The following is a 19,411-nucleotide window of genomic DNA, read 5'->3' on the forward strand; positions in this document are numbered from 1 at the left end:
ATAGGATTTTGGAAAGAGTATGGGAAAGAATAGGACACAGAACAATCTATTTGTTACAAATGTTGAATAAATCAATGTGTGTCTAACACTTTTCTAGAAAGAGTTCTGCTAAAGTATGTTTTCTGACCTCTTGTTTCCATCTCTTCAACTTTTGTTCAGTGGAAAAGGACATCTCTCCCTTACACAGATTTCTCAAACCAATTTCATACAACTCAGAATTGAGAAAAATGGACATTTAAATCTTATGAGTATTGATCTAAAAAGAAACCTATGTCCCCAAAAGAGTGGGATCCCAAACTTTAAAATATTCCCAAATTTAAATATGTTAAAACAGTCAAATATTGTACTCCCTACCTTGAAATGTTTCAAGGATCTCAATTGTATTCCTGATTTTTAATTAATTCTTTAAAATAGAGGAATTGAAGCTAAATAAAGTCCAACTTCTCTCATCTTAGCTTTAATGGGAAACTTTGGATTTTAAGGAGGGAAAAAAATCCTTGTTGGCTTCTCATAAGGAAAAAGCAAGATTTTTCACTCCGTTCATAAGTATGCCACATGCTATAAAATGCTGTTAATACTCTCACTCTAAGTTCTTTTCATGTTTTAGTAACTCTCACAAGATGCTTTCCAACACCCACTGTACCTCTGCTAAACCAGCTGCCATAATTGCAGGGCCAGTAGAAAGTTTCCCATCTGCTGGCTTTCTAGCCACAATTCATGGTTTTCATTGTATCAACAGTCTGCATACCATGTCTCTGAGTGTCAGGTGAAAACAGAAAATATTTCCTGAAAATATTTCCAAAATGTCTCCTTGGAAGTTTATAAGAAACTCTAAGAGCATGACCCAGTGACTCGACCCAGTTATCCGCACCATTTAGGACTCATCCACCACCTGAATATACTACGCCTGACTCAGATTTCTCAAAGTACTTTCTAAACTACCTCACTTTACACAAAGAGAACAAAGCAAAACACAACAACAAAATGGCAGTAGAACAAAGAAAGGTTCCTGTCTTCCATCTTACTTGCCTAGCTGTTTGAGCAGCTGGCATACCCTCTAGAAAATGTACTTTCATTGCTGCCTAGTCTGCTCATAGTTCAAAAGAGGCTTTTCTGTTCACTCACCTTTAAATCAATCAATTAGCCAAGAAATAGTGAAAATTTCTTAGATGCTCAGCTTCTTAGAGATAAAGGTTTATCTAGGATTTCTGCTGACATACTTGCTTTGGATGAAAACATATCCTTGGGGAGATTTTAAATCCCAAATAAATATCTGAGGATTCAATCTTTTCACAAGAAGAAATGTTGGAGGAGAATCTTTGGAAAAAGTTTCCCTCTAAATATATAAATTTTGATAATTTCTCAGCCACGTGAATTGTATCTTCACTCCTACAAATAAATTTAGCTAGAGGTGTCATATGTGGCCTAAGTTTACAACACGGCTTCTCTTTACAAGTGAACATTTACCAGAAATAGAGATGAATTTGGGCCAGCTTCTTAAACTATATCAGACCATATATTCAGACACAAAATTTCAATCACTACCATGGAAACCAATCATGTGATTATCTGAGAAATATGCCTTTTCTTGTATTTAAATCTCCTATAAGGAGTTTGATTTTTTTAATCTGGTTAATTTTGACACAGATTTAAGCTTAAACATATCCAACTGATTTTGCCAGTGATTTAAAAAAAAAAAAAAAGATGAATTCCTCAGAGAACTCAGACCAAAAGATTTTCATTTAAGGACAACCTAAAATCAGGGTACAGGACTTCATTGAAATTGCTCATGGCGTTTCCCTTTCTCTCCCTTTGGCAGAAAAACCACCCCTTTCCTCCAATTCTTTCTAATAAAAGGAAATGAAGGAGTGCCCCAATCTTTCCCCTTTTCCTAAAATCCTCCCAAACAATAGGAATAAACTTCTCTCCTATAAATACTTAGAAATGCCCATCCTTAACAAATTACTTTTTAGGAAAGACAATTAAGAAATACCGACATGCCTCTCACTAACCACCTGATAATAAATGATGAGAGGGTGATTCAAAATTTTTCACAAGAAAGAATATTAATGAGATTAAGGTAAATTTTAGCCTCCAGAAACCTGAGTAGACTTGATTTAGCCTCCCCAAACATAGTAAAAATAATCTAGGACTAGTCTTGGGTGTATAACAATCATAGTCTCAATAGCCACATCATTCATCAACCTTCTCTAAGTAGCTAGGCACTATGCTTGGTGCTTTGCCCACTGTTATTTCATTTAATCCTCAAGACAATCTGAGGCTGCATTCTACACATTAGGAAACTGAGGCTCAAAGAAGGTTCAAGAACTTGCCCAAGGTAATATAGTTATAAATGTGCCTGAATTTTCTTTGTCTCCATAGCTTCTGATCTTTATTCTAGCTGAGCTTCTTATCTAGTTGATCTTTCCACCAGAAAAGAGAGAGAGAGAGAGAGAGACTGAGAGAGAGACAAACACAGTTCACCTTTGAACAATGAAGGTTTGAACTTCGAGGGTCCACTTACGCACGGATTTTTTTCACTAGCAAATGCTACAGGACTACATGATCTGAGGTTGGTTTTTTCCTGAGATGCAGAGGAAGCTCAGATAAGCAGAGCCGACTATAAATTATACTCAGATTAACCCTCACATTGTTCAAGGGTCAACTGTGTATGTACTTGGAAGGGATTCAATATTTCAGACTTTGATATAATTTTAGATATAAAACAAACCTGAATTTAAACCACATTCATTAAAGGTCCTACTTTTTTAGTCCCCATTTGTCATATAAGGAAAAAATGCAAGTGGTCATCACGAGCTGATAGCTATTAGGTAGCACCAACACACTCAAACCCCCTCGGACTGTTACCTACATTCAGTTGTGGCTTCTCCACTCAAAGGTTCTCCTTCTCCGCTACTGTAAGTTGCAAACACTGAAACTCTGTATTTGGTCTCTGGCTGCAGATTTTCTATCACAGTATGAATTGCATCTCCAGGAAGACTCTTCTCTCCAGTCTCAATATCATCATACAGCGATTTCCAAGAGACCCTGTAACCGCGAACCATTCCTGGAGCAGACGTCCAGTAAGCGCCAATCGATGTGTCGGTGATATCTTTAGTAATCAAATCCTGAGGTGAACCACGCTCTAGAATAGAAATGAAAGGGGGATCATTTTTTTAATGTCTACTATACATGTAAATACTCCTTCATCCTAGTAGACATCCTGATTTGCTGGAGTCAATTTGCCTAATGTTGCCCATTTCTTCTTTCTAAGCTGTCTGTCCTATTCTGTCAGTGGAACAGAAGATGGGATTAACCTTTAGAATTATACCTGATTCCTGCCTATCACCCTGACCCCCATATATCCAATCAGATTGAAATGTCCTTCAGGACAAGAATGGCATCGAAATATGAAGAAGTACATGCCTAAAAAAAAAAAATTCCAAAGGAAAAGAAGCATCTAAATCCTCAAATTTTACAGTTCAGTTCTCCTTATTGTGCACAAAAATCTTTATTTCTTCACCATCATCTTTTCCTTTCTTATCTTATTTAAATAAGCTCAGTTTCAACGTACCACTTCCAATAACTCCAACAATCTCATATCACTTGCAAATCTTAATTCCAACAATCTTTTTTGGGGGGGAAATTCTATTTGTTCACAAAGCTAAAAAAGCAGAAATGCAAAATTTCAATTATAGCTTAACCCTAAGGAAACTAAAAACCACCAATTCTTCTGGAAAATCTAAAAGCAATTAGTCATCAAAATAAAACACACCACTTGTTCTAGCCAATCAAAAATGCTTGCTGCTAAATTTTGGCTCTCTCATTTTTAAAAAAAAAAGTACAACCCAAATGGAAAAATACGGCAACCTTGACTTAATAGGAGACACAGATGTCTACCAATAAAACCCTAACTTTCCATAATTTAAATGTACAATAAATATACAGGTCACTTTATATTGGCTACCTTTACTAGGGTTTATGCCACAGTATGACATAAATATAAAACTATCTGCTTCTACAGCATACATTTTACCAGTAATTGTTGTGTATTCAAGAAAATGATATATAATGCTGCTACAAGAATGTTGAAGACTGTTATTTCACTTGAATCAGAGTAAAAATGAATATCTTTAAAATACTCATAATTATTTAAATTTCAGTACATAAAGATAACAGTAAATGCAAAAGAAATCTTAGTGGACAAAAACCTATCATATATGGTAGATTACAGAGGGAAAAATAAATAAAGTGGGAGCTGGGCATCCTACCAGACCCCAAGATAAAATGGAAAATTCTAACTCCATTATAAATAACTTCAACTGCTGACAGGACATCTCATCTCTGGAGGGAAATTAGTTACATATTTCACTGCAACCTAGAATATTTATTTTCAAGAACATACTGACTTCTTTCCCCCAGTACTTGAGGCTAATCTTTATTTGAAGGTCTTCTTTAATTGTATTTGCTACTTAAATGGTCACACATCTTTACATCTTCTCTATTTACAGGAATATAAACAAACTGTTTCTTTGGTTGGGTTGGGTTGGGTTTGGTTTGACTTGGTTGTTGGTTTTTTTTTTAATTTTTATTTTGTTTTGATCATCGATAGCCCAACTACTGGTCTCTAAGTTTTAAATCTGCAGCATGTTTCCTTTGCTTGATATACACTACATCCTTTTTTCATATGTGCCTCTTCACTTAAATTTCCTAAGTTGCAGTTAGCAACAACCGTTGTGAAATAATACTTGAAAGTACTTGAAAGGGATTCTGAAATTAAGTGAGCTAACAAGCTGCATTAATAACATTCCCGAAAAGTATACGACAAAGTTAGCTTAGAACATGGGAATTATCTTCCAAATTAACACTGGAGTAATTTACAAACAATAATTTTAGTTTCTAGTTTTCCCAAAGGTTATGCTTCTCAGCCTGTTTTTCTCCCTACTTTCTATAGCACCGAATTTGTGACATTGTTTATTTCCATGGCAACACGACATCAATCTCACAAACACAGGCTAATGATTTCACTGTGAGAAAATAATAGGAAGGGAACTGTGCTTGAAGCAAAAATACATTCACAAAGATACTTCTGGGCTACAAACAAAAGGAGCCTAGCTCACGAGACATGTATTCCCATGGATTTCAATCAACTATGTTAACACTCTCAAGACCTGGAACGCTAGGACAAAATATTAGTAAAACTGCAGTAAAGGCCTTTGCAAGGTTTGCCAACATCCTGGAAAGAATCTGTAAAACCACTTTTTAAGATTCAAATAAAATATTAGCTGAAAAATATTCCTGAGTTCCAGTTAATGGCATGACAACACTAATTCAAGTGAACACTAAGTAAATTCTCAATCACAGAAAAAAATCCTCAAAAAATTATAGTTTCTGCCTCGCGCATAAAGGCATTACTGGCAGGCACTGGCACTGCAACATTGCATGTTCATGACAAAGAAATAAGGAATCCAAAGAAAGAAAAAAAGACACCTCAAATCAGAAGCCAAGATTGAAAAGATAAACTGCTTCAATGGGTTTCTTGTTATGTCAATCAGTCAATTTGATAAAAATAATCCTAAATATTAAGTTTATACTGTTGTCAAATGCACTGAAAAACCTTTTTTCTCCAAAAAGCGGGGGAGTTGGGTTTTCAAGCTGTTGCATTACACCCAAGAATCTTGAGAATATGATGTACTCGTGACAAGTCTATTTTATCAGACCTATAAGCCTTGAAGTTTTAAAGTATGGAGACTTGGCTTGGCCAAATATTAACTTACAAAAAAAGCAGCAGTTGAATTCACCCTGTGATATGACTGGCAGGCTGCCAAATGGCCAAGCTGGTCTGGGGACCTGGTGAGCAGGCCATCAACTCCTGGGGCCCTGGGGCCCTCAGCAACGGAATAATTGTACTGGATCTGATCAGATACACAGAATCACCCAGAGAGCTAAAGAGTCGGCCATACCCAGATCAATTAAATTGGAGTATCTGGAGATGTGCCTGAGCCCTGATGCTTTCTAAAAATCTTTTCAATCTCCTCTGTGATCCTAATTCCTCCACAATTCTCTACTCTTTTCTCATTTGGGGGCATTTATTTGGAAGTTGTTTGGTCAGTGTGGGAAGGAACCCTCACACTCGATTTCACTCTGAAATGAGAGACAGGCGTGGTGAAATAAAGGCCAGTGTGATTAAAGCAAAGCTGGTCAAAATTGGCGGACACAGGGACGCTGTGTGGCATGGTGTGATGGTTTCTATATCGCATGGGTCTATGGCCACACACAACAAGTCACTCTTTAGGTAGTGGCACGTGCCCAAGGCTGACCCTCGGAGAACGGAGAAGTTCACTGAAGTCTCTCATCACACCCTTTCCGTCCCATAACGTGAGTGGGATTGTTCACTGCTGTCTCCTCCCCTCTATCCTGCGTCAAAAGAAAATGGCTCTCAATGCTTGCTTCTTCTTCAAGCGTTGATCACATTTTCCTGTGAATGAGGTTTGACCCAAGTGTTACCTAGCCAGGCATTTGATTTGGTTTAATATATGGAATTGTAGGTTTTGTCCTCAAACTACGGAACTTCAGACACCAGTAGCTACAGAAAGAGATTAGTTGGCTTGGATTGGGTTTGCGAGGGAGTCTCTTTTTAGTGTACCTGGGAAGGAAGAGGAAAGAGAGAGAGGAATAAGAAAGATGTAAGAAGACCAGTATATAGCCTCTGTCCAGCAAAGGTTACCATTCTTCAAAAGGGGAAGACAGAAACAGTGGCAGTGAGCAGAAACCAACTCCAGGAGACTTTTTGCCACTTTGTCTCAACCTTTCCCCAAACGGGGACCCACTTCTGCACCAGCAGAGGCTCCCCCGTTTAGAGCCCCTCCTCTCCCTTTGCCCCAAGACTTACAAATATATGTTTTATGACACTTGGGTTTGTTCATGTTTTTTACCTAAGTGACATTGTTTTCAATAATTTAATCTCATGGTACTTGTTTTCTGCTGTTCTGAACCATATGCCTGCACTTTGCATATTACTTTTACCTCTGGGAATAGAATTTCCGGCAATCGTTTCAAACAAGTCATCTTCTGCAATGACGGCATGCCTTCATCTCTATTCCTTTGATTCCTTCTCAATAGTTCTCCCTTCTACTCTGTTCTGCCCAGTATAGTACCAGGATAGATGCAAGGAATAACAATGCTTTTCTGTCATAAATTTAAACAAACAAAATTCATCAGTTTTTGAAATTTTGATATTCAGTATTTCTGATCTGATTACAGAACATACATATATTCAAAAGGCATCATTTCTGGTGCCTGCGTGCATGCATCTCTGTGCTGCTGGGACAAGTAATTAGACAGGTGCATTTCTCATGATCTGAACATCCACAAGGGGTTGATTCTACTTTTTCCACAGATGAGGCCAAAGAACTAAGGCCTCATTTAAGTAACTTTCCTACATTTCCTTAGCTCTTTTCCATTTGCTTTCTAAAAAGCAAATCGTCATCCAATTCAAATATAATTATACACAAATTAGCCAATGATGATAACTGAAATATTAATCATTATGAAATGAAACTCTATTTTCACCTTATAGATTGTTCCAGCCGGCTTTCATTGAGTTTCACATACCACTTTCAAAAATAGAAGTTAAATTGAAAATGTAATGTAAACCCTCTTCTGAATCAATTTGTCTTTTCCGTTAGAGCTCAGCTCAAAGTCATCCAACTTTCCACAGCAGAATACAGGAGACCTGCTCTGGATAACCTTCGTGTGGAAACACACTTGATTTACAACCAACGATTTGGAGTCACCGTTCCAGAGGACAAAGTTCACTATTGATCAGTTAACTTAACTACTTTAAGCGGCACATAGTTCTATAAAACGCCTAAACAATTAAATGGACCTTCAGCCTCAAAGCCCGGGTGAGATTTCTTCCATAAGTGTCACCTCTCTGATGTAATATAGATTTTTCTCTGATAAGCCATTGATTTGCAGAAAAGAAACTATGAATTACTGTTTGGTGATTGCGCTAAAGTTCCCTGGAAACATCAGAGTTGTTCTACCCAGAATGTATGATTTTTCAAATTATGAGATAGCAGCAAATCTAGGATAATATAGAGGCCTTAGTTAGTCCATCTTGGAGGGGCCCCATGTCACTCAACATCTTGCAGAAGTCCTGTGATGTGCTAAAAACCTCACTGTAACAGAATGTCAGCTGAGCTAGCTTGGTTTGATGTATAGGAAGCTATTCATGTGTAGGACACTGGAGAGTTGCTATGGCAACTGAAACAAAGGAAATTCTGAAAAAAATCACCTTTTCCATAGCCAAAAAACACACTTAAAAATAAAAGAACTGTATTATTCCCAAACTGAAATTTTCATTCACTTGTGGTAAATCTCTGAATTTAAATGGGCATTATTCATTTCGAGGTTTATAAGAGCAGCTTTCCGCTCTGTAAACACTAACAGTGACAACCAAAAGTTCTTTCAAGACTTGAAGTTCATTTACATGTACAGCATTGTTTTAGTAATTACATTAAGCCCACTTTAACAACAACAGGAGAAAGAAACAATGTTAATCAAACCTAATAGTTTGTGCTCAGATTCCTCTGAAGTTTGGATCTGAAATGGTAAGAAACCCTGCCTTTGTGATTCTGTTTCATACAGTACTGGGGCCAACCATGAACTTCCCCAACGCCAATGCTAATAAATCTCTCTTCCAGGGACAGGGGAATTTTCTGATCATTGGCGACATTTCAAGAAAGCACTAGGAAACAGATTCAAGTTAGGGATGGTTGTGGACCACACTAATTATTTTTTTAATTCTTTGTTAATTGAATAGAACGCACTTCAGTCAATCTATAAAGTTTTCAACCCACAGAATGCCCTTGCTGGCTGAGCCATGCCACTGGATGGAAGAAACATTCCTTCAAGGTCTGCTCTAACCACCTCCTCTCCCCAGAGAAAAACAGATTAGAAAAACAGCAACCCTCCAAAGCAGTTCCCTGGCTCTGTTTCTGGGCTTTCCATTCCCTGCATTTACCATCATATCCTATTCCTGTATATGGTATGTGGATTTGGCTAGGTTAATATAATAAAATGAAATAGAATAACCAGGGGCAAAAATCTTCAATTATTTTCACTTAGTCACAACTATGCTTTCACATAGTCCTCAAGTTTACCACACATCATGCAATGAGATAAATATGTTAATAAAATCAGGCTGGCAGCAATTTCTCTAATCCTTCACTATAGTAAAGAGCTTTGGTGTCAATGGAAAAAAATCTACTCTTACGATTTAGTTATGAATTAACTATATTTTTAAAGGGAACTTGCAAATCATCTAGCTTTCTTCCTTCTCAGGGAATGGGAAACAGTAATTTTTAAATTTATTTTTACTACCTGTGTATCTCCCGTCGAGATTATTACATGTGTGTGCACACTCACATATGCATACAAGTTGGTAGATTTTCTATACCACATGTGCAAAGGCATAAAATTATAAACAATTTAGCTATACACCTGGCCTAGAAAAATCATCACCCAGTAGTATATGTTTGCTGTTAAGTTAAAATGTGCTTTTTATTTTCTAAAAATTGGTAATACATTATTCTTAGTAAAGATGCCTTAATCTTTAGAATCAAGATTTTTGACTGAATATAAATATATTTTTAAAGTAAGAAATGCAGAAGAATATCAGCAGGTTAAAAGGTGCAAGCAGAAGTAAAACTATTAAATTATTTCTAAGATGTCCTTTATAAGGGAGAAATGTTCACAAATATAAATAATCTCCAACTATTCTATAAAATAAAAGCTCAAAAGTTGATCCTTAAAAAATCCTATGAATAATCTACCTTGAAAGCCTGTAGAAAGCACATGAGAAAGAGAACTTCAAAGGTCAAAAGAAAAGGACAATCTTCTCAGAAATTCTGAATGTTGCTCCATATATGAAGATCACATGCTTTTGTTGTTTGGATTATGTCTCCGTAATTAAGGCAATTTCCATCTCTCTCATTAATTTTAAAACTTTAGAGTAACCAATCAATATCTTTGAAATACTTACAACAGCTGTATTTTTAGATATCAGTTCTAAAGGGAATGTTGTTTCCCCTTGATGAATTTCATATACGTGGGGTATTTTAGAGTTCCCAAAGCGTTTCACTTACATTCTCCCATTTGATCTCCACAGTAAGTCTGGGAGGAAGGGGGAACAGTGGCCTTCCCCTCTTTATAGATGGGTAAACTGAGGCTCAGCGGGGTTAAGGGATTATTTCAAGGTCACATGGCAAGGTAGCCAAACCAGGACTCTTCTGATAATCAGTACTTTACGTACTGATATTTAATCTTTTGTTTAAATCCTCTTCTAATAATAAATCTCACAACGTATTGGACTTCAACTCTTGATGACTATTAGAGATAGAATTTTGATTAGAATGTTTTTGTCTATTTGTGTTTATTTCTTGACTAAGTCTTGACATTTTAATCAAAACTGCTCTTGGGCTTCCCTGGTGGCACAGTGGTTGAGAGTCCGCCTGCCGATGCAGGGGACACGGGTTCGTGCCCTGGTCCGGGAAGATCCCACATGCCGCAGAGTGGCTGGGCCCATGAGCCATGGCCGCTGAGCCTGCATGTCCGGAGCCTGTGCTCCGCAACGGGAGAGGCCACAGCAGTGAGAGGCCCACGTACCGCAAAATAAAAAAAAAATTTTAAATTAAAAAAAAAAAACTGCCTCTTGTAGGCCTCGTCCCTGTTAATCATAACATATACAATCCTCCAAGCTCTTGGATCCACTAAATTTGATGGATATTTAGCCTAATATCACTGTGATCTCACATTACAAAAGATACTTCGGATTTATTTTCTTCCTACAATTATTTTAATTTTTTTTTTTTTTTTTTTTTATGGCTGTGTTGGGTCTTCGTTTCTGTGCGAGGGCTTTCTCTACTTGCGTCAAGTGGGGTCCACTCCTCATCGCGGTGCGCAGGCCTCTCACTATCGCGGCCTCTCTTGTGGAGCACAGGCTCCAGACGCGCAGGCTCAGTAATTGTGGCTCACGGGGCTAGTCGCTCCGCGGCATGTGGGATCTTCCCAGACCAGGGCTCAAACCCGTGTCCCCTGCATTGGCAGGCAGATTCTCAACCACTGCACCACCAGGGAAGCCCCCCCTACAATTATTTTAAATAGGTCATAGAAAAGATGGTGATAGCAAAAGGAAAGCTATGCCTGATCTCCCTTTTAGGCCCCCAACTATGGAACTGAGTCATCATTGTAACCAACCACGGATAATTCTTTTTAACACTACAATCCATTCTCATTGTGGTTAAGTTAAATTTGTATTTTCTTTCACACAGAACTTACTTTGTGGTTGTGGTGAGTCAAATCTAAGCTGCCATTATAGTTCAAAAGATCCTAAGAAATATGAAGCCCTCTGACAATGAACTCCAGAGAACCAAGGAAACAGCTCCGGTCTTGATGGTTCTTACTAAGTACTGCATTAACTTTGAACTTCTAACACTGAACTGAATTTTAGAGATCATTTAGAAAACAAATAAACAGTGACTTGGATTCTCACATTTTCCAAGCTATTATGAATGCTTATATGCATGGTGCATGAAAAGAGGCTGAGAGTCTAAAAAGGTTTCTGCCTGCTCCTGGGTGATGACGGCAGCTGTGTTACCTTGGGCAATACAAACCCTCTTCCTCCGCAAATGTTTCCCAAGGCCCCTTTCCACCCAAGTGTCACACACCTATTCTCCATTTAACCAGCCCATGGCATTGCAGACACATTTCTACGGCCTTACCTTGCACTCAGCTCTCCAATACACTTCTCCCCAATCAAATTTAATTTTTTCAGTAACTTACATTCTACGTCTCTGAATAAGAGGCAGTTTTATGACTACTTATTTTTCAATACAAATTCCTTTTAAGAAAAAAGGATCGCACGTTCCCAGATTTCATTCTCTGAAAACATTTTAAGCTCCCTAAATGCGATCACAAGCAAGCTCAGGGATTTCTATAAAATACGACAGTAATTACCTTCAAGCGTTGCCCCTTCTCCAAAAAGGGCATCTCCAGCCCCAGACGCATACAAGGCTGTCACAGATAAGGCATACTGTGTCCCTTCGCTTAATCCTCTCAGGATGGTATTGGCTGTGTCTCCCCTCACAGTGACCTCTTGAGTCTCGCCTCCTGCCACGGGGGTGTATGTGACGAGATACTGTTTCACTTTTCCTGGTGCCCCAGTCCAAGATAATTTCATAGTTGATGTCGTAGGGTCAGAAACTCTTAAATCTCTTGGGTTCCCTCTAACTTCATTAAAAAATAACAACAACATCAAAACTCATTATTTAATAAAATGACTTAAAATGCACTTTGTTGCTTTATATATATATATATATATATATATGAAATCAAATTTATATCCTAGGTGAGATTATGGCTATTGTAACTATTGACTAGCCAGAAGAGTTTAAGCATCTCTAAATTGGTCCCTATGTGTCAGTAGAAACAAAGTAAAAGCCATCTAATTCCTCTTCTGTATTTACACATGCTAAAGTCTTTCATGTTAGAATCTTTCATGTAAAAAACTTCAATGTTTTCTCTAAAAGTGGAACAAAGCACTATATAATGTATACGTGCTGATTAGTATCACAATGGAGATTTTAACTCTGCTAAGAAATTATCAATAAAAGAGGTTTGTTAGCATAATGCTATGAACGTCTAAATGTGATGGCCATGAAATACACCAATGTGATAAAAATGATAAATGATAAAAATAATGCTGTCCCTAGAAAAAAATATATGAGAGGAAACAGCCCAAGCGAGGTCAAGTCTTGGATAAAACTCAAGGGCTGCCCTTGCAACTATGTTTGGCTTTTCATGCCTTTCCTGGTAGAGTGGCCATGTGGTCTCTGAAGGGTCTCAAGGCACCCAAGTCTATGACTCTCCCCACCAGGCACACATCGCCAGCCACTTTAACTCCATAAAATAGAAAGACGAAGCGTCATTGGGTCTTTTTCTGGTGCCTGGCACAAAGAGCCCTAGGTCCCCAACTGGAAAGAGTGAAAGAGAAGTGACTTCCCAGAAGGAAGAGAGGAGGAAGAGAGCAGGTGGGAAGAGAAAGTGTCTCTGCAGGAGAGGCTAATTAGCTAGGCTGCACCAGGAGCGAAGTAGTGATGCAGGCCCAGCTAGAACATGAGTGTCTGCACAAGGGCAAGAAAGTCCACAAACTGAGATTCACCACTTATGAGCAACATGACTCTGAGCTATTATTTAGTTCCCTGAGCCTCAATTTTTTTTGTAGAACTGGGATAAAAAAGTAACAACTTCATAGATTCTAGGCAGGGATTAAATGAGATAATATATGAAAAGCTCTTTGCACAGAGCCTGATACAAATAGTTGCTTAATAACTTCATTCTTGCTAATATGTAGTTATTATTATTTTTTAAAAACTTTAAAGATAAGGAATAAAATGAAAATTGAGTGCCTTAATTTTCCTCAATGAAACCACACATTAAATATTAACAATTTGCAACTAATATCAGAATCTATCCTAGGAGCCTAACCATTCCCTTTAAATAAAAACATGTTAATATTCTTAAATCTCTCTGAAGAAACAATATGGCACCTTTCTCAATGGTACATAACGGTTTGATTTTTAATCCCTAGTCATCCTTCAGTTTATATGAGAATATTTCATAATATTATTTTAAAAGAATATTTGGACCATCTCATAGCATTCAGGCTCTTTTGACACCAATAAATGCTGTCATGAGTAAGTCAAATATTTGAGTAAGTCAAGTCTAATAGGACTACCATCGAAGATACTCAGATAATTGAGACAAAGTGTCTCATGGCTCATAGCATCTGGATAGTTGTCCAAAGCTTCTCCTACAGTCTAAGATTTCAGTTGTTACCAAATGATGAGCATATTTCCTCTACCTTCTTCAGTGGCTGCATTTCCAGTCAACGGAGAGCCAGATCCTGACAAATATTCAGGAATTACAGATACTTCATATTTTGTGTCTGGAGTCAGGTTCTCCAGCGTTCTCCTCCTCTGATTGGCTGGGCTGGTAACCTCTTTGCTTTCTCCACCAGCAGCTGGTCTATAGATAATTCGATACCTTAAGACTCTCCCCGGAGCTTGAGTCCAGGTAATTTTAAAGCTATCTGTAGTCTCATCCGTCACCTTTAGGTTTCGAGGTGCTCCTTTTACTGAAATTTAAAAAATAATAAGTTGACTGATTTTATGTGAAAAATAAAACACTAGGTTTTTATCACTAAATTATAGCATTTCTCTCAGCAAATCCATGAGCAGTTTTTTGACAAACATCCTGGTTCCTGCATGCATTTAGCCAGATATTAACTAGATTCTTTCACAACACCCAGAAAGAAAAGAAGTACTGTCAACTTTTTAATCAAATAAAGAGGTATATAACAGTAAACTTTTAATATCATAAATACTCTATTAAATTGTAAATTAATGTTGACATAAAATTCAAAAATAAAAACAATCTGTTTCTTCAAACATAAGTAACGAGGCTTTCACTCTTACTAGATTTTCTCAGAAAAGTAGGAAAATAATACCTAACACCCAGGTCTACCACATTTACCCACTTGAACAAACTCTCTTATCCAATCAGTCCCACAATTCATTTTTTTATCTGCACAGTCATCTGCCTTGAGAATAATTAGACCATACATGTGTTACACCAAATATATTGTAGGCACCTAATGAATGCTAGTTGAATCTAAATCCCAAGGTTAAACTGCAATGTAAGTAACATCCACACACTCAGTCTTAAATGAAATTTTCATTAAGCCCACATGAGAACATCATTTGATTTTGTGTTTTAATGACTTTTTTGTTTAAGAAGCAAATTGTTCATATGGACAACACAGTCAGGAGAGATGAACTAGATCTACTGGGGTAAAACCACAGTGCAATATATCTGCATGCACCTCACATACAATTAGAAGTTTATCTAAATGTCCAACACATCAATAGACCACTCCAGGGAAAAAGGAGTTGTATATCTCAAGAAAAGAAAGAAATGGCAGGTGGCAGACTTACATCCATGATTCATTTAATATGGCAAGGAAAAAGACTAAATTAGTCAAAACAAAACCGATGGATTTGAATACTGGCTCTGAAATTTAATTAATGTGTAATTTTGAGTCTCAGATTACCCAACAGTAAAAATGTGACTATTTGTAGGGTTACTGAGGCAGTTAAATGAGACAATCCATGGAAACAATTATCATAGTGCCTGACACATGGCAGAAGCTCAATAATTGCTAGTCTAATAAAGGTATTGAATCAGACACTTCCTTATTGACAAAAGAAAATCTAAATCTCAGATTTCAGTACAGACAGCAGAATTGGAAAGGTATTACCAAATTCTACTGTAGTAGCCCAATGACCAAAAACTAGATTGTAAATGAATACAGTTGGCTCTATTCAAAAACCCTTTAGACTTCAATTTCTTCTTGAGGCATAATTTCATCCCCATCCCAAAGTTGTGAAGAAAGAGGGCCAGGCTCATGAAGCCACAGTGTGGGCTTTACAGAGAAATCATCAGAAAGTCATAAATATCTAAGGGTGGACTGCTAGGTTATACTATCACAAAAATCATAAGGCAAGAAGACACCTTAGGCCATTTAGTTTATCTACTAGCCTTCGGGCAGAAATATACCTAAACCATGCACAAAAGAAAAATCAATCTTATTTGAAAATTTTTCCGGAGAAAAGATTCTCTAGCTTTTATCAGCAAGTAGACCAACATATGCCCTCCCTGTCAGCCAGTACTTCTTTGTAACTAAAATTCCTCATGCTGCTATTTCAGCCTCTTCTGTACTGAATAAAAATGGAGGAGAATGACTGATATCTCTTGTAATATTCACTGTATATATCAAGAGTAATTTTCTGGTGCTGGCCTTCTAACCAGGTTCATTGGAATCCTTTAAATGACAAATGTAGAGAAATGTATCAGAAAGTATTCAAATCTATCCAGTAAGGTGGACACATCTAAACAAATACTGCTTAAAATATCTGGTAAACTTTGTACACCCATGTTCTTAGCAGCATTATCCACAATAACTAAAGGGTGGAAGCAAACCAAGTGTCCACCGATGTTGGTATATACATACAATGGAATATCATTCAGCCATAGAAGAAAGAACATTCTGACACATGCTACAAACACTGATGAACCCTGAGGACACTAGGCTAAGTGAAATAAGCCAGTCACCAAAGGACAAATACTGTATGATTCCACTCACATGGAAACCTAGAGTCATCAAATTCATAGAAACAGAAAGCAGAATGTTTGTTGCCATGGTCGGGGGGACAGAGGGTAGCAGGAATGGAGAGTTATTGTTTAACAGGTAGAGAGTTTCAGTTTTGCAAGATGAAAAAGTTCTGGAGATGAATGTGGTGTTGTTACCACAACCATTAAATGTATTAATTGCCACTGAAATGTACACTTGAAATGGTTAAAATGGTCAAGTTTATGTTTTATGTATAGACATGTATATTTTACCATAATTTTAAAAAAGAAAAAAATTTTGGTAATATATATTCGTCATCAGAAGTTTGGTAATTTCAGAAGTATCTGAACACGACATTGTTGGTACATGGGACAGAAAATGCTAAATAAGCAGTATTTCCAGAGTTAGTTCCATAATTATTAACAGTTCTCTGTGTCTCAACCTCAAATTCATCACAATAAATCTAGGGTCTTTTACTTAAGAGTCTTTCTCTTTTTAAAAAGATTTATGAGGGCTTCCCTGGTGGTGCAGTGGTTGAGAATCTGCCTGCCAATGCAGGGGACACGGGTTCTAGCCCTCGTCCGGGAAGATCCCACATGCCGCGGAGCAACTAGGCCAGTGAGCCACAACTACTGAGACTGCGCGTCTGGAGCCTGTGCTCTGCAACAAGAGAGGCCGAGACAGTGAGAGCCCCGCACACCGTGATGAAGAGTGGCCCCGGCTCGCCGCAACTAGAGAAAGCCCTCGCACAGAAACGAAGACCCAACATAGCTAAAAATAAATAATAAATAAATAGTAAATAAATAAATAAAGATTTATGAGTAGCTGTGTTTTAAAGGTACTGAATCTTACGAGGGCATTCACAGTGTTGGACTATAAAGCAGATGGTTATTTCAAATGGTAACTTTGTTCTACAATAAACTGTTAGTTTGGGGAAAACAGTGGAGAACCCTCTCACACCTTCTGCAGTGGTCTCCTCTCCAGCTAAGGGTGTACTGAAGCCATCCTCGTATTCCGCGGTCACGTTGACCAGGTACAGGGTCTCTGGCTTCAAGTTACTGAGAACGACACTGGTGCTCGAGGCTGGCTCCACCACTGTCACCTCACCATCCCCAGTAGCCTCCTTGTAGGTGATGTGGTATGAAAACACATTTTCTCCAGCAGGAGACCAACTGGTTTTCAAACTGTAGGAAGTGACCTCAGAAAAACTAAGATCCTTTGGAGGCACATAAGCTGTTAAGGAAAAAAAACAAAAAAAGGGCATAGTTAAAATTTTTAAATCTATAAAGCAAAAATGGACCTAATGACTACACACTTTTTCAAATGGCTTACATTCATTTGGGAGAGTGGTCATTGAGACCAATGCACTGAGTAAACGTTGCACACAAAACCACTGAGAGAAAGCCTCTCATGCACAGCCCCACAAAGAGGTCCTGATCATTTGTCTTGACCATTCATAATACTAAGTTATGTGTTTAAATAACCAATTAAAACTGAATTAGAGTTTTGAGCTTCTTAAGACAAAGCACTAATGGAATTGTCCTGCCCACAACTGGAATACTTAAAACAGTAACAGACCTAAAATGAACCATCAAAATGTTCCCATTCATCCCGGGCAATCAGATATTAACCTTTGGTGGTAGACAGATATTTCAAAGTAATAATTTAAATTTTTTTTCCTAACAAAAGAATATTTATTAAACTAAATCATAGGAAGGCACAATGTTTAAGGCACACTCACTATCCTTAGGGGACATACAATCAAATTGGAGAGACAAGAGAGTATAAAGTTATTAACAAAAGAAAGTAGTATATTTGGATGCCAAATGATGATAAGTGATAAGTGTTATAGCCCTAGAACAGTTAAGAAGCTTGAGGAAAGAGATGGGACTTTTAATCGAATGTTGAAAAACAGAATTTGGACAAATGAAGAAAAAAGGGTAGGGAATTCCAGATGTGAGGAAGGATGCCCAAAAATGGTCCAGGAAAGAGAATGCATAAGGAGGGTTCAAAGATCCAGGACTATGTTCCAGTCACCTTTGATTCAAAGCAACTAGCTCAGCATCTAACACATGGTAGACATTCAATTCGTGGTTATTGAACTGGATGCAACAAATGGGTTTGATAAAGCTGGTTCCCAGCCTTGACTGAGGATCTAAGATCAAAAACAGCTCATGACTCTTAGGATAAACAGCTTTTTCACCAATAAATACTTGACCCACACCCAGGAGAAAGTCATATCTCAGAGCTAAATGAGCTAAGTTCAGTAGTTTTCAATAACATAGGAAAGTTACTTTTTCCTATAGATAAAAAGAATTGACAAAGCATATTATCCACAATTTTAGAACCCAAAATGCTTTGTTCATGAAGAGGTAACTTTTACTTTACAAAGTCTACTGACCTTTTTTCTTTATAGCTGCCAATTCTTGCTCAATTCTAAGACAGATAGACTGTGTGAGTTCAAAAGATATCCTCTGAAAAGCATCAAAATCTTCCACTGTGAACACATGGGTCTCAGCAGGAGGAGAGGCAATGGCTTCTAATTCTGAGCGAACAGCATCCTTCACACCAACTGCAAAGATTTCAACATCTGAATTCCTTAGTTTTATAGCTGGGTCTCTGAAAGCATCAGAAGATTTTCCATCCGTGATTAGAATCATGACCTTTGGGACGTTGCTTCTTGAACCCTTGCTCGGCACGAATATTTTCTCTCTAACGTAAGTCATTGCTTTCCCAGTGTTGGTAGATCCTCCTCTGTAGGGGAAGGTGTTTATTGCTTCAATTATATCTTCAACTTTGGTGAATTTTTTCAATGTGAACTCAGTATGAGGATCCCGGCTGTACTGGACAAGACTTATCTGTACCCTATTTGGTGAAATCTCAAAACTTTTTACGAGAACTTCCAAAAAGGCTCTAACTTTAACAAAGTTTGCAATCCCAATGCTATAGGAACCATCAACCAAAAACACAATATCGGCTTTTATATCCACACCACGTGAGCATTCTGTAAAAAGAAAGAAAGCCCATTAGAGTTCAACAAATACAAATTAATCAATAAAATATAGATACAGCTGCCCCTCTGCATCCTTGGGGGATTGGTTCCAGGACCTCCTTCCCCAAACCAAACTCCAGGGATGCTCAAGTCCATTCTATAAA

General features: G+C 37.7%; 1 protein-coding gene across 4 annotated transcripts in view; it reads right to left on the reverse strand.

Moving 5' to 3' along the window:
* Positions 1-19,411, reverse strand: part of COL12A1 (collagen type XII alpha 1 chain) — a 115,470-nt gene that overhangs the window by 77,015 nt on the left and 19,044 nt on the right. For 3 of the 4 annotated variants that reach the window (XM_082633346.1, XM_082633345.1, XM_082633347.1), the window contains exons 10-14: positions 18,657-19,259; positions 17,216-17,488; positions 13,928-14,200; positions 12,022-12,294; positions 2,873-3,145 (exon numbers count right to left, since the gene is read on the reverse strand). The exons of the other annotated variant lie outside the window; for it this stretch is intronic. In XM_082633346.1, the coding sequence (XP_082489472.1) occupies positions 2,873-3,145; positions 12,022-12,294; positions 13,928-14,200; positions 17,216-17,488; positions 18,657-19,259 (1,695 nt within the window). The remainder of the gene's footprint in view (positions 1-2,872; positions 3,146-12,021; positions 12,295-13,927; positions 14,201-17,215; positions 17,489-18,656; positions 19,260-19,411) is intronic. 4 annotated transcript variants of the gene reach the window in all.

This window comes from Mesoplodon mirus (assembly GCF_964341445.2).
Source record: "Mesoplodon mirus genome assembly, chromosome: 10".
In the NCBI taxonomy this organism is placed as follows: domain Eukaryota; kingdom Metazoa; phylum Chordata; class Mammalia; order Artiodactyla; family Ziphiidae; genus Mesoplodon; species Mesoplodon mirus.